The sequence below is a fragment of the Lotus japonicus genome, chromosome 2 (assembly GCF_012489685.1).
Source record: "Lotus japonicus ecotype B-129 chromosome 2, LjGifu_v1.2".
In the NCBI taxonomy this organism is placed as follows: Eukaryota; Viridiplantae; Streptophyta; class Magnoliopsida; order Fabales; family Fabaceae; genus Lotus; species Lotus japonicus.
The window spans coordinates 59226968-59239238 of NC_080042.1; the positions used below are offsets into that span (position 1 = coordinate 59226968).

Here is a 12271-nt window from a genome sequence, read left to right on the forward strand (position 1 = left end):
GCCAAAGTCGAGGAGAAGGGTGTTAACAAAGTCCTTGTCGACGGGGGAGCTGCAATCAACCTCATGCCCGGATTTATGCTCAGGAAGTTAGGTAAAACTGAAGCGGATCTAATCTCACATGACATGGTGCTTTCTGATTATGAAGGAAAGACAGGTTCTTCCCTAGGGGCAATCATGTTGAACATAACCGTAGGAACAGTAGCCCGTTCCACATTGTTCATTGTGGTCCCTTCAAAGGCCAATTACAATTTGCTGCTGGGAAGAGAATGGATTCATGGCGTGGGGGCAGTGCCTTCGACCTTACACCAACGTATATCCATTTGGAAAGCTGATGGAGTTGTCGAAAATGTACAAGCAGATCAAAGCTACTATTTAGCAGAAACAAGCTACGTTGATAAGAAGAATTTCGAGAAGAGTTTAGCCACAATTGCTCCTTTAGACACAGTGGCTAACCAATACTTCAACCCCTACTCAGAGTACTCAGTAACGTTGGATCCCATCCGGGGCCTAAACCTCAATGAAGCATGCAAACCTGATGCCATGAGTGGATGGCACAGTGATGAAGAGAAAGATGCCACTGTTGGGTGGCAAGCCAATGATAAAGATGATTAATTCGAGCATGGCTCGAATTTCGGCTTACGCAGCCGAAAACAAAATAAGAACGGCCTTGGAGGCCGAGAGGATGGCCAAAGAAATGGCTATAGACGAAGCTAATGTCTCAATCCTGCCCGTCGAATTGACACCTCAGGAGGAGGCAACAACAAATAAGGATGACACGTGCATAGAAGAAAACGAGCAGAGTGCCGAGGAATGCGGATTCGAGGACCTTTGCAATCTGAGGCTAGATTGCATCTATGATGACAGCCCATTGGGCTTCGAGAAGCCAGTGGTCGATTTGTCCAAGAAAATGGAAGCGCAAGACCCTTTAGAAGAAGTGGACCTGGGTGATGGCTTAGAAAAGAGGCCAACGTACATCAGTGCTCTCATTGACCCGGAGCTAAAAGACAGGATGGTGAAATTACTCAAGGAATTCAAAGACTGTTTCGCTTGGGATTACGATGAAATGCCTGGCCTCAGTTGAGAAGTGGTGGAATTGAAGTTACCCATCAAAGAAGACAAGAAACCAGTCAAGCAATTGCCTAGGAGGTTCCATCCAGATGTGTTGGTGAAAATCAAGGAAGAAATCGAAAGACTCCTCAGGTGTAAATTTATCAGAACAGCTCGATATGTGGACTGGTTAGCCAACGTGGTTCCAGTAATAAAAAAGAATGGAAAGATGAGAGTTTGCATAGATTTCCGAGATCTTAACGCTGCCACTCCAAAAGACGAGTATCACATGCCTATTGCTGAGATGATGGTGGATTCAGCTGCTGGTCACGAATACTTAAGCTTGTTGGATGGTTACTCAGGCTACAACCAAATCTTCATAGCAGAAGAGGACGTGTCGAAAACAGCTTTTCGATGTCCTGGTGCCTTGGGGACATACGAGTGGGTGGTCATGCCATTTGGGTTGAAAAACGCTGGCGCGACCTACCAAAGGGTAATGAATACCATTTTTCATGATTTTATAGAAACCTTCATGCAGGTTTATATTGATGACATTGTGGTGAAATCCCCATCAAGGGATGACCATTTGTTGCATCTAAGGAAATCCTTTGAGAGGATGAGAAAATATGGCTTGAAGATGAATCTCCTTAAATGTGCCTTTGGTGTTATTGCAGGTGATTTTTTGGGTTTTGTGGTGCATAAAAAGGGCATCGAGATCAACAAGAACAAAGCTAAAGCCATTCTCGACACTAGTCCACCAACCAGCAAGAAACAACTGCAATCACTATTGGGAAAGATTAACTTCCTAAGGAGATTCATTGCTAACCTCAGTGAGAAGACCAAGTCATTTTCCCCACTTCTTCGACTTAAAAAGGAAGATGCGTTCCGCTGGGAAGCAGAGCATCAAAAAGCGTTCGATGAACTCAAAGTGTACTTGTCTAGCCCACCTATAATGGCACCACCTATAAAAGGAAAGCCAATGAAGCTGTACATCTCTGCCACGGATGGAACCATCGGAAGCATGTTGGCTAAAGAAGATGAAGATAGCAAAGAAAGAGCCATATTTTACTTAAGCAGGGTGTTAAATGATGCAGAAACTCGATACACCATGATCGAGAAATTGTGTTTATGCTTGTACTTCTCTTGTATAAAGCTGAAATATTATATAAAGCCAATCGATGTAATGGTTTTTTCTCATTATGATATAATAAAGCACATGTTATCCAAACCTATCTTACATAGTCGAATTGGTAAATGGGCTTTAGCCCTAACCGAGTATTCACTAACTTATGCCCCACTAAAGGCAGTTAAGGGACAAGCAATTGCTGACTTCCTGGCAGACCATACTTTGCCTCAAGAAATCATAACTTATGTAGGCATCCAACCTTGGAAGCTATTTTTCGACGGTTCTAGCCATAAGAATGGTACTGGGATCGGGATGTTCATAGTATCCCCAAGGGGCATCCTCACGAAATTCAAGTTTAGGATTAAGAGTAACTGCTCAAACAATGAGGCTGAGTACGAGGCATTAACATCAGGCCTCGAGATCCTGATAGCCCTTGGGGCAAAGAATGTTGTCGTAAAAGGGGACTCTGAGTTGGTAATAAAGCAACTTACCAAGGAATACAAGTGCATCAGTGAAAATCTAGCTAGGTATTACACGAAAGCTAGCAATTTGTTGGCCAAATTCGACGAAGCTAGGCTAGGTCACGTTTCCAGAGTGGACAATCAAGAAGCCAATGAATTGGCACAAATCGCGTCAGGATATATGGTCGATAAATGTAGGTTAAAAGAGCTTATCGAGGTCAAAGAAAAACTAAACCCCTCTGACCTCGACATCCTGGTCATTGACAATATGGCACCTAATGATTGGAGAAAGCCAATTGTCGATTACTTGCAAAATCCTGTGGGTACTACAGATAGAAAGACAAAATACAGGGCAATGAGCTATGTCATCATGGGAAACGAGCTATTCAAGAAAAACGTCGACGGAACACTACTGAAGTGTTTAAGTGAAGACGACACGTTCATAGCGATCTCGGCCGTTCACGACGGGCTATGTGGTGCCCACCAGGCAGGAATCAAGATGAAATGGATCCTATTTCGACAAGGGATGTATTGGCCTACTATTATGAAAGATTGTATGGAGTATGCCAAGAGGTGCCAAGATTGTCAGAGACACGCGGGGATACAACATGTGCCAGCAAGTGAATTACACTCGATCATTAAGCCTTGGCCGTTCAGGGGTTGGGCTTTAGACCTAATTGGCGAAATTAATCCATGCTCTTCTAGGCAGCATAAGTACATCATAGTGGCTATAGATTACTTTACCAAGTGGGTAGAGGCAATTCCTCTACAAAATGTGACCCAGGACACGGTGATCGAGTTCATTCAGAATCACATAGTGTACCGCTTTGGGCTACCTGAGTCACTTACTACAGACCAAGGCACAGTGTTTGTAGGCCAAAAGGTGGCATCATTCCAGAATCTTGGGGTATAAAACTCCTAACCTCGACCCCCTATTATGCTCAAGCGAATGGTCAAGTAGAAGCGGCCAACAAAACGTTGATCTCCTTGATTAAAAAACATGTTGGTCGAAAACCTAAAAACTGGCATCAAACGTTAGGCCAAGTGCTTTGGGCTTACAGGAATTCACCTAAGGAATCTACCGGAGCAACGCCTTTTCGACTAGCATATGGTCAAGAAGCGGTATTACCAGTAGAAGTATATTTACAGTCATGCAGAATTCAAAGGCAAGAGGAAATTCCAAGTGAAGATTATTGGAATATGATGCTTGACGAATTAGTCAATCTCGACGAAGAAAGACTATTGGTGTTGGATACCTTAACCAGGCAAAAGGATCGCATTGCTAAAGCTTATAACAAAAAGGTTAGAGCTAAATCTTTTATGCTTGGTGATTACGTATGGAAGGTCATCTTACCAATTGATAAAAAAGATAAACGTTACGGAAAGTGGGCCCCAAACTGGGAAGGCCCTTTTACAGTCGAGAAAGTACTTTTAAACAACGCTTATTCGATTAAGGAATTAGGAGGTAATCGACAAATGACGATAAATGGCAAATATTTAAAAACGTATAAGCCAACATTGCATGAGATAAACATCGAATAAGGAAGTAAAAGAAAATAAATTGCCAAACGCGAGTGTTTTATTGAGTAGAATAGAGCATTACAACTATGGCAAAGGAATTTTAAAAGGGAGGGTTGGCCCTACAACTATTGTATCTGGCCCTAAGAGGCTCTATGCGCCTCAAGACATCCTCTTGTTGGGATTCCAGTCGCGATTTCTCCTGTCGAATATCCAGCTCTTCACGGGAAGTAGAAGAAAGCTTGTCCACCAAGGTTTTCAGAGCTCCCACACTCCCCTCGGGGTCCGCCTGGCTAAGAGCAGCTTTCAACTCTTCAAATTCCTCCATCTTCTCGTCAATCTGGTGTTCAGCAAAGAACACTCGAGCAATAAGCTCCCGGTGTTCTTCATATAGAGGTACAGCTTCATGCAGGAGGCTCAAGAACTCCTGAAGAGGAATTCTTACCGAGGCAATAATATTCCTCGAAAGAAGTTGGTCAATGAGCCCCGTAAGCTCTTCAGCCAAAGGAAGGAAAGAGTGCAACTCCCAGAATAAGTCTTGATCAAAAGCCAAGTTTGGAAGCCATTGAAAAACGCAGTAAGTATTTCAGAGAAGACGGAAGAAGATGAAGTGATGAAGTCTGGAAGAAGAAGTTGAAGGTTGGAGGAAAGAGTAAAGCTTGAACAAGGAATACCAAGAGGGTATTTATAAACAGAAGGGGAAACGGAACCCAAGCCGCATTGAGCAGCAATTTATAAAAATTTGGGGTCCAAGCGATTATTTTATTCGTTAATTCATGTCACCTCTCAGCTTTTTGGCATAGGTGAAATCATGGCCCTAAAAAGGCTATAACTGTCAGCTAGTGGAGAAGTCATCAGACGTTATGGCTGCTGATCGGACTTGAAGATCGAATGGCCGAGAGCACAAAGCATTTGAATCGTTGGAATCGAACGGCTGCGATAAAAAATGCTTGGTGTCTTCGAGCTAAAGCAGTCGACAACCAACATTTTGGGGGGCAACTGTTAAGCCAAAATTACAAGTACTACAATTCTCGACACCATGGTGCAAAAGTGGTTTCTCGACAGAAAGGGTTTGGCGAAGCCGGCAACTCAGCACACGATGTCCCTCAAAGACAAGTTAGTAAAAGCCATAACTCGACACACTCAGAAGATGAAGAAATCTCGATCATCTTAATGGAAGAGGCAGTTACCGAATAACAAGTAACTACAAGCACGTGCGTACACCCACGATGCCACAAATAGCAACGGTTGCCCACGACTCAGAACCATCCACGTGGCAATAGAGTCACGTGCGCGAAGACCATCGGCTAAACGTGGGGTATGGCGCCAAAATTCAAAACCCACGAAACCATCGTGCATCCAAGAAAAACCGCCAAGAACATGGGCAGAAAGAACACTATAAATAGAGGAAGCAGCAGCAGAAGAAGGGGTTCCCAACTAAAAACTCTGAAAATTCACCAAAAGCTCTAAACGTCCGCATCAATGAGACTTCGAGAGCAAAACGTGATGATGGAAGAGTATGTTGCAGAACCAACGCTTTAGTTTCCCTGCATTTCAGTTTGTTGATTCCCAGTTATTGTGTGTAGCTTGTTTTGTCGAAATTTGCTTTCATGTTATTTTAGTTTGCTTGACTGTTTTGTAATCGACTCATATTCAATAAAGTCCAGTTTCGTTTGAGTTGTTTATTGTTGTCGAGAATACACTCGTTCACACACTACACTTTGGCAAAGCGTTTTCTCAAAAGGACCCCGAATCTAAACTTCCTTTAGTCGAACTAAGAGGATATTTGTTTACCAAAAATCCGTGTAAACACCTTGCTAAACTCGGTCTCTCATGGTCGTAGAAAACATATTGAGACCAAGTTTCATTTTCTTTGAGACCAAGACCCAATGGGAAGATCAGATTGACACACGTAGAACTGAGGCTCAATTGGCAGATATAATGACCAAGGCATTGAAGATAGAGAAGTTTATAGGACTTAGGAAGCTGTGGGTTGTAGTTTGCTTGTAATCAGTTTACTTTGTTCTGTTTTCTATTGTTGTGTTTTGTTTGGGATTAGGAGTGTTAGAAGTAATCCAAAATTAATAAGATGTGACCTGCTTAGCCTGTTAAGAAGTATTAGAAGGTCAATTATGATTGGCTATTATAAGTAGTTAGACTCTTCTAGTTCTTGTAACTAGAGTTGTGAGTAATAAATAATCACTGCCCCATTTTTCTATCTCTCTCGCGATTTTCCCTTTTCACTGTGTGCACTTACGTTTGACTGTAACGTCCTCGAGGGTTAGCTCAAGTGGTAAGAGCTAGGAGACATAAAGGTTGGGTGAGATGAAAGGTGAAAGATCAAGGGTTCGAACCCTAAGGAGAAATTAATTTTCTAATATTACTAACAACTAACATTTTCCTATAAAAAAATATATTTCCTATAAAAAAATATATATTTTTACTCTAACATTCAAAGGGTTGGCGCCCCATTACTGTGAGTCACGTAGCCCATTTTTATTCATTCAACTTATGTTGTCCACTAGGGTGGGCCTTTATTATTTTAGTGCGACGCCGGAGAGAAGCTGCCATCATCTCGTCCTTCCACTGTTGGGTTGACTAGCTAGGTGAAAGAGGGATTTCAGTGTATTTTACGTGTTTAGCCTTTCATCCTTCTTTCAATCATAACCATTCACTTGAAGAATATTTTGAGAATCTCTAATCCAATGGTGTTTAATGAATGCTTTACCGGTGAAAAAAAATAAAGATCCACCCTAGTGTGCACCTCAACTTGTTACTGTTTTATGTTTTGTCTTCAATTTCTAGGTTTTGGGTTTTCATTTGTCTAAGTAAAGAGTTAGTTTTCCCAAGGGAAAAAAAAAATACAAGTGTAGTTATTTCCCCCTCCTTCCTTTCCCTCTCTTGAACCAAACATGATAATACTTAAAATCTCTTCCCTCAGTTGAACCAAACACACAGAGTGAGTGACAGCAACAGCAACATATTTAAGCTTTGAACAATTACAAGGAAGTAACATAGTCAAAGCACACGATAAGAAGATGGAGAAAGTGTTTGTGTGACTACTGTGTATCAGTTCCAACATATCTTTCTTCTAATGGCATCCTCCTCCTCCTCCTCCGCCGCCACCGCCGCCGTCAATGGATTCACCCACGACGTGTTCCTCAGCTTTAGAGGGACTGACACTCGCTACGGTTTCACTGGACATCTGTACAAAGCTCTCTGTGACAAGGGATTCCGCACCTTCATTGATGATGAGGAGCTTCACAAAGGGGAGGACATCACACCATCACTTCTAAAGGCAATTCAAGACTCCAGGATTGCCATCGTTGTGCTCTCGAGGAACTATGCATCTTCCTCCTTCTGCTTGGATGAATTTTCCAAGATCGTTGACTGCTTTGAGGAAAAGGGTCAACTGGTTTGGCCTGTTTTTTATGATGTCGACCCTTCTGATGTGAGAAAGCTGAGTGGTACTTATGGAGAAGCAATGGCTATGCATGAGGAGAGGTTCAAGGATCAGATGGAGAGATTGCAAAAATGGAGGAAGTCTCTGCAGAAAGTAGCTAACTTGTCTGGATGGCATTTCAAGCATGGGTATGTTCTTTATATTTTGTTTCTTTGCTTTCTCTAGTTATTACTATCATTGGACTTGCAATAAGTAAGTGTTAGAGGTATCAGTATGGCTTTGAAAATAATTCACTTTTCTTTTTGGGCAGGGATGAATATGAACATGAGTTTATTGAGAAGATAGTTGAAGAGGTCTCACGAAACATTAAATGTGTTGCTTTGCATGTTGCTGATTACCCAGTTGGATTGGAGTCCCAAATCCTAGATGTAAATTTGCTTTTGGATATTGGGTTTGATGATAGAGTGCTCATGGTTGGGATCCATGGAATTGGTGGTCTTGGTAAAACAACCCTTGCTCTATCAGTTTATAATTCGATTGCCCACCATTTTGAAGGTTTATGTTTGGCTTAATTGCACTTTTGCTCCCTGATCTTTCATTTTTGTGCGATTTACCTCCCTCATCTTTAAAATGAGCGAATTCCCTCCCTCTTCTATTAATATGTGTGATTTAGGCCCTTCCGTTAGTTAGCCGTCCAATTACTAACGGTGGTTGCTATTTTCACCCCCCCTTTTACTAACCACACCCCCTTATCAGAAATAAAAATAAAAAAATAAAAAAAACAAAATAAATTAAAAAAAATTAATAGAAAATAAAAAAAAATTATAAATTAAAAAAAACTGAAAAAATATTTTTATAAAAATCAAAGAAAAAATAATAAAATAAATGAAATAAGTTAAATACAATTAATAGAAAATGAAAAAATATTTTTATAAAATCAAAGAAAAAACTGAATTTTTTTTTTATAAAAATCAAAGAAAAAAATGTTTTTATAAAATCAAAGAAAATAACATATTTTTTTAATTGAAGATAGAAATTTAAAAATAAAATAAAAGAAGAATTTGTTTCTATTTGCACCACCTACACTAAATTAAAAATAATTATTCTTTTATTTTATTTTTAAATTTCTATCTTCAATTAAAAAAAATATTTTATTTTCTTTGATTTTATAAAAACATTTTTTTCTTTGATTTTTATAAAAATATTTTTTTCAGTTTTTTTTTTGATTTTATAAAAATGTTTTTCATTTTCTATTATTTGTATTTAACTTATTTCATTTATTTTATTATTTTTTCTTTGATTTTTATAAAAATATTTTTTTCAGTTTTTTTTTATTTTCTATTAATTGTATTTAATTTATTTCATTTATTTTTTTTTATTTTTTGGCTTAATTGCATTTTTGCCCCCTGATCTTTCACCTTTGTGCGATTTACCTCCATTTTATTTTATTTTATTTTATTTTTTTTCTGATATGGGGGTGTGGTTAGTAAAAGGGAGGGTGAAAATAGCAACCGCTGTTAGTAATTGGACGGCTAACTAACGGAAGGGCCTAAATAACACATATTAATAGAAGAGGGAGGGAATTCGCTCATTTTAAAGATGAGGGAGGTAAATCGCACAAAGGTGAAAGATCAGGGAGCAAAAGTGCAATTAAGCCTTTATGTTTTCTTGAAAATGTCAGAGAAAATTCAAACAGACACGGGTTACTACATCTCCAAAAGACCCTTCTTTCTGAATTAGGTAAAGAGGAGAAATTAACAAGTGTGAAACAAGGACATATAATAATTCAGCAAAGGCTCCAACAAAAGAAGGTTCTTTTGATTCTAGATGATGTTGACAATCAGGAGCAATTGCAAGCTGTTGCCGGAAGCCCTGAATGGTTTGGTCCTGGCAGTAGAGTCATTATCACGACGCGAGACAAACACCTGCTAGCATGTCATGGGGTTGATAGAAAGTATGAGGTGAGGGGGTTGCACAAGAAAGATGCTTTTGAATTACTCGCAAGGAAGGCCTTTCAAACTCTCGAAGTTAGTCGAAGTTATGCAGACATTTTAGATCGTGCAGTAACTTATGCTTCTGGTCTTCCATTAGCTTTGGAAGTAATAGGTTCTCACTTGTTTAAAAAAAGCATAGAAGAGTGGAAATCTGCATTAGATCGGTATGAGAGGATTCCTATTAAAGAGATCCAAAAGATACTTGAAGTGAGCTATGATGCTTTGGACAAAGAAGAGAAGAGTGTTTTTCTTGATATTGCTTGTTGCTTCAAAGGTTATAATTTGGCAAAGGTCAAAGAATTACTTCATGCTCATTATGGTGACAACAAGGTACATCACATAGGTGTGTTGGTCGAAAAATCCCTCATTAAGATCAGTGAGTCTGATGTAGTGATATTACATGACTTAATAGAGGATATGGGGAAAGAAATTGTCCGACAAGAATCACCGGAAGAGCCTGGAAAACGAAGTAGGTTATGGTTCCATAAAGATGTAGTTCACGTTTTAGAAGGAAATACGGTGAGTGAGATTGATATGGATGGTTTGGCTCCTCATCTTTAACCTTGATTAGTTCTCTTGATTATTAATGCTAGTAATGGTTTAGTTACAGTTTTTCCTCTTTAAAATATGCAAATTTATCTACATACTTTTGTTGAAGTCCTAACCCATATGCGTGTATATTGGCTGATTTATAATTTTTTTAAAAGGGAACGAGTAAAATTGAAATTATATGCCTGGATATTCCGACATTTGAAGAAGTGGTAGAACAGAAGGGAGAGGCTTTCAAGAAGATGGAAAAACTGAAGACACTTATTGTTAGAAATGCTTATTTTTCCAAAAAATTCAAAGATCTTCCAAATAGTTTAAGAGTACTGGAATGGGACCGATATTCCACACCTGCATTGGGTTTACCGTTTGATTTTCATCCGAAGAAAGTTCCACAAGCAAGTTACGCTCTAGTTGCTTTACATCATTCAAGTCGGCAAACTTAGAGAATAAGGCAAGTTAATGAATTTAGGGTTAATCGTCTACTTGGTCCCTGTCTTGTCTCGCCGTCTGAAATTAGTCCCTCCCCGGAAAATTTGCAAATCTGGGTCCTCTCATTTGCATAAGTCTGGAGCAGGTCCTCGCCGGAGCCCGGAGCTCCGACGAGTGATGAATTGGCTCGCTGATTGGGATAAAAACGCTGACGTGGATTTTAAAAATAAATAAAAAATAAATTAAACATCAGAAATTAAATTAAAAACCCAAATTAATTAAAATTAAACTTATTTAGTAAAAAATAAAAATCACAACAATCTTTTCACAAAAACAAACTTTCTACGTTCTTCATCATCATCTTCTACCATTTCTCATCAATTCTTTTCTGAAACAAATTTTCTCCATCTTAGCAAGTGTCCACCTCTTCCAAAACCCCAATCTTCATCTTCAACTTTTTCTACAAACCTAGCCAGTCAATAGTTTCATCTCAACCCAACCTGCAACTTAAACCCAGAATCAAGACCCAAATCCCAAAAACTCAACCCAGAATCCCTCACCGTAAAATAACACCATCAAACCAGAGAAATTGTTCAACTGTGGAATCCAGCCATAGTTCCTCTTCCTGCAACCTTGTAGTCCAAAGAAGATCGAGAGAGGGAGAGAGAGAGAGAGATGAAGAAGGGAGAGGCGCAGAAAGGAGATCGAGAGAGAAAGGTTCAGATCTTGCTCAAGTTTCAATTTTTACCCATACTGCTTCGATCTCCCTCTCGCATCACCATTCCCTTCGCCCAGCCATCATCTTATGCCACGAACCTAAACCCCCAAATCAACCAGAAGGGATGCAGATCTGGAACATTCCTTTGGTAAAAAAAAATTGGGAATACAAAAAACCATGGAAGAAGAAATCCAGAAATACAATCAATTTCCAGAAAACAAAAAACCCCAATCCCCACCATAGCTGCCCCAGTTAGAGAAACCATGGAAGAAGAAATCCAGCACCGCAGGAAACGGATGGCCATAGCAGATGGAGGGGTGGGTCGCGGGTGAGGGAGGGATGGGTTCAGAAGCTCTGTTTTGGAAGAAGTGAGGGTGGGTTGCGGGTGAAGAAGCTGGAGCAGGAACACGGATCTGTTGAAGGAGGTGATGAGGAAGAAGATGATGTGATGGAGAAGATGAAGATGATGAACATGGAGATGAGGAGCAGGAACACAGATGTGTTTAACTTCACCAATATTTTTTTTTTGATTTTGGTAAATTGATTTTGTGAATTAGACTAGGGTTAGATAGTTAATTAGATTTTTTTAGTTAATTGGATTAATAAATAAATCTGAATTCTATTTTATTTTTTATTTTTTATTTATTTTTAAAATCCACGTCAGCGTTTTTATCCCAGTCAGCGAGCCAATTCATCACTCGCCGGAGCTCCGGGCTCCGGCGAGGACCTGCTCCAGACTTATTGCAAACGAGAGGATCCAGATTTTACAAATTTTCCGGGGAGGGGCTAATTTCAGACGGCGAGACAAAGACAGGGACCAAGTAGACGATTAACCCATGAATTTATATATGCCTGATATTGTATATTAATAAATTCACTTTAAGATTATTCATTTGGTTCTTGCTTGTTTCTTTCTTTCTTTGTGCAGAAGTTTGAGAATATGAGAGTTTTAATTCTTGATAACTCTCAAACTTGGAAGATGCCTGACGTATCTGGCCTCCCCAATTTAGAAGTTTGGTCTCTTAA

At 39.6% G+C, this 12271-nt stretch overlaps 1 protein-coding gene across 1 annotated transcript; it reads left to right on the plus strand.

Moving 5' to 3' along the window:
* The first annotated feature begins 6975 nt into the window (after positions 1-6975).
* Positions 6976-10172, plus strand: LOC130738570 (disease resistance protein RUN1-like). Its single transcript, XM_057590599.1, has 3 exons — positions 6976-7743; positions 7866-8110; positions 9191-10172. The coding sequence occupies exons 1-3, from the start codon at positions 7247-7249 to the stop codon at positions 10108-10110; spliced, it is 1662 nt and encodes a 553-aa protein (XP_057446582.1). The 5' UTR covers positions 6976-7246; the 3' UTR covers positions 10111-10172.
* The last annotated feature ends 2099 nt before the right edge of the window (positions 10173-12271 follow it).

Coding starts and splice junctions, on each gene's coding strand:
- LOC130738570 (XM_057590599.1), top strand. CDS start 7,247: ATGGCATCCTCCTCCTCCTCCTCCGCCGCCACCGCCGCCGTCAATGGA. Junction 7,744..7,865: donor GGATGGCATTTCAAGCATGG/GTATGTTCTTTA, acceptor CTTTTTGGGCAG/GGATGAATATGAACATGAGT. Junction 8,111..9,190: donor GATTGCCCACCATTTTGAAG/GTTTATGTTTGG, acceptor GTGAAAGATCAG/GGAGCAAAAGTGCAATTAAG.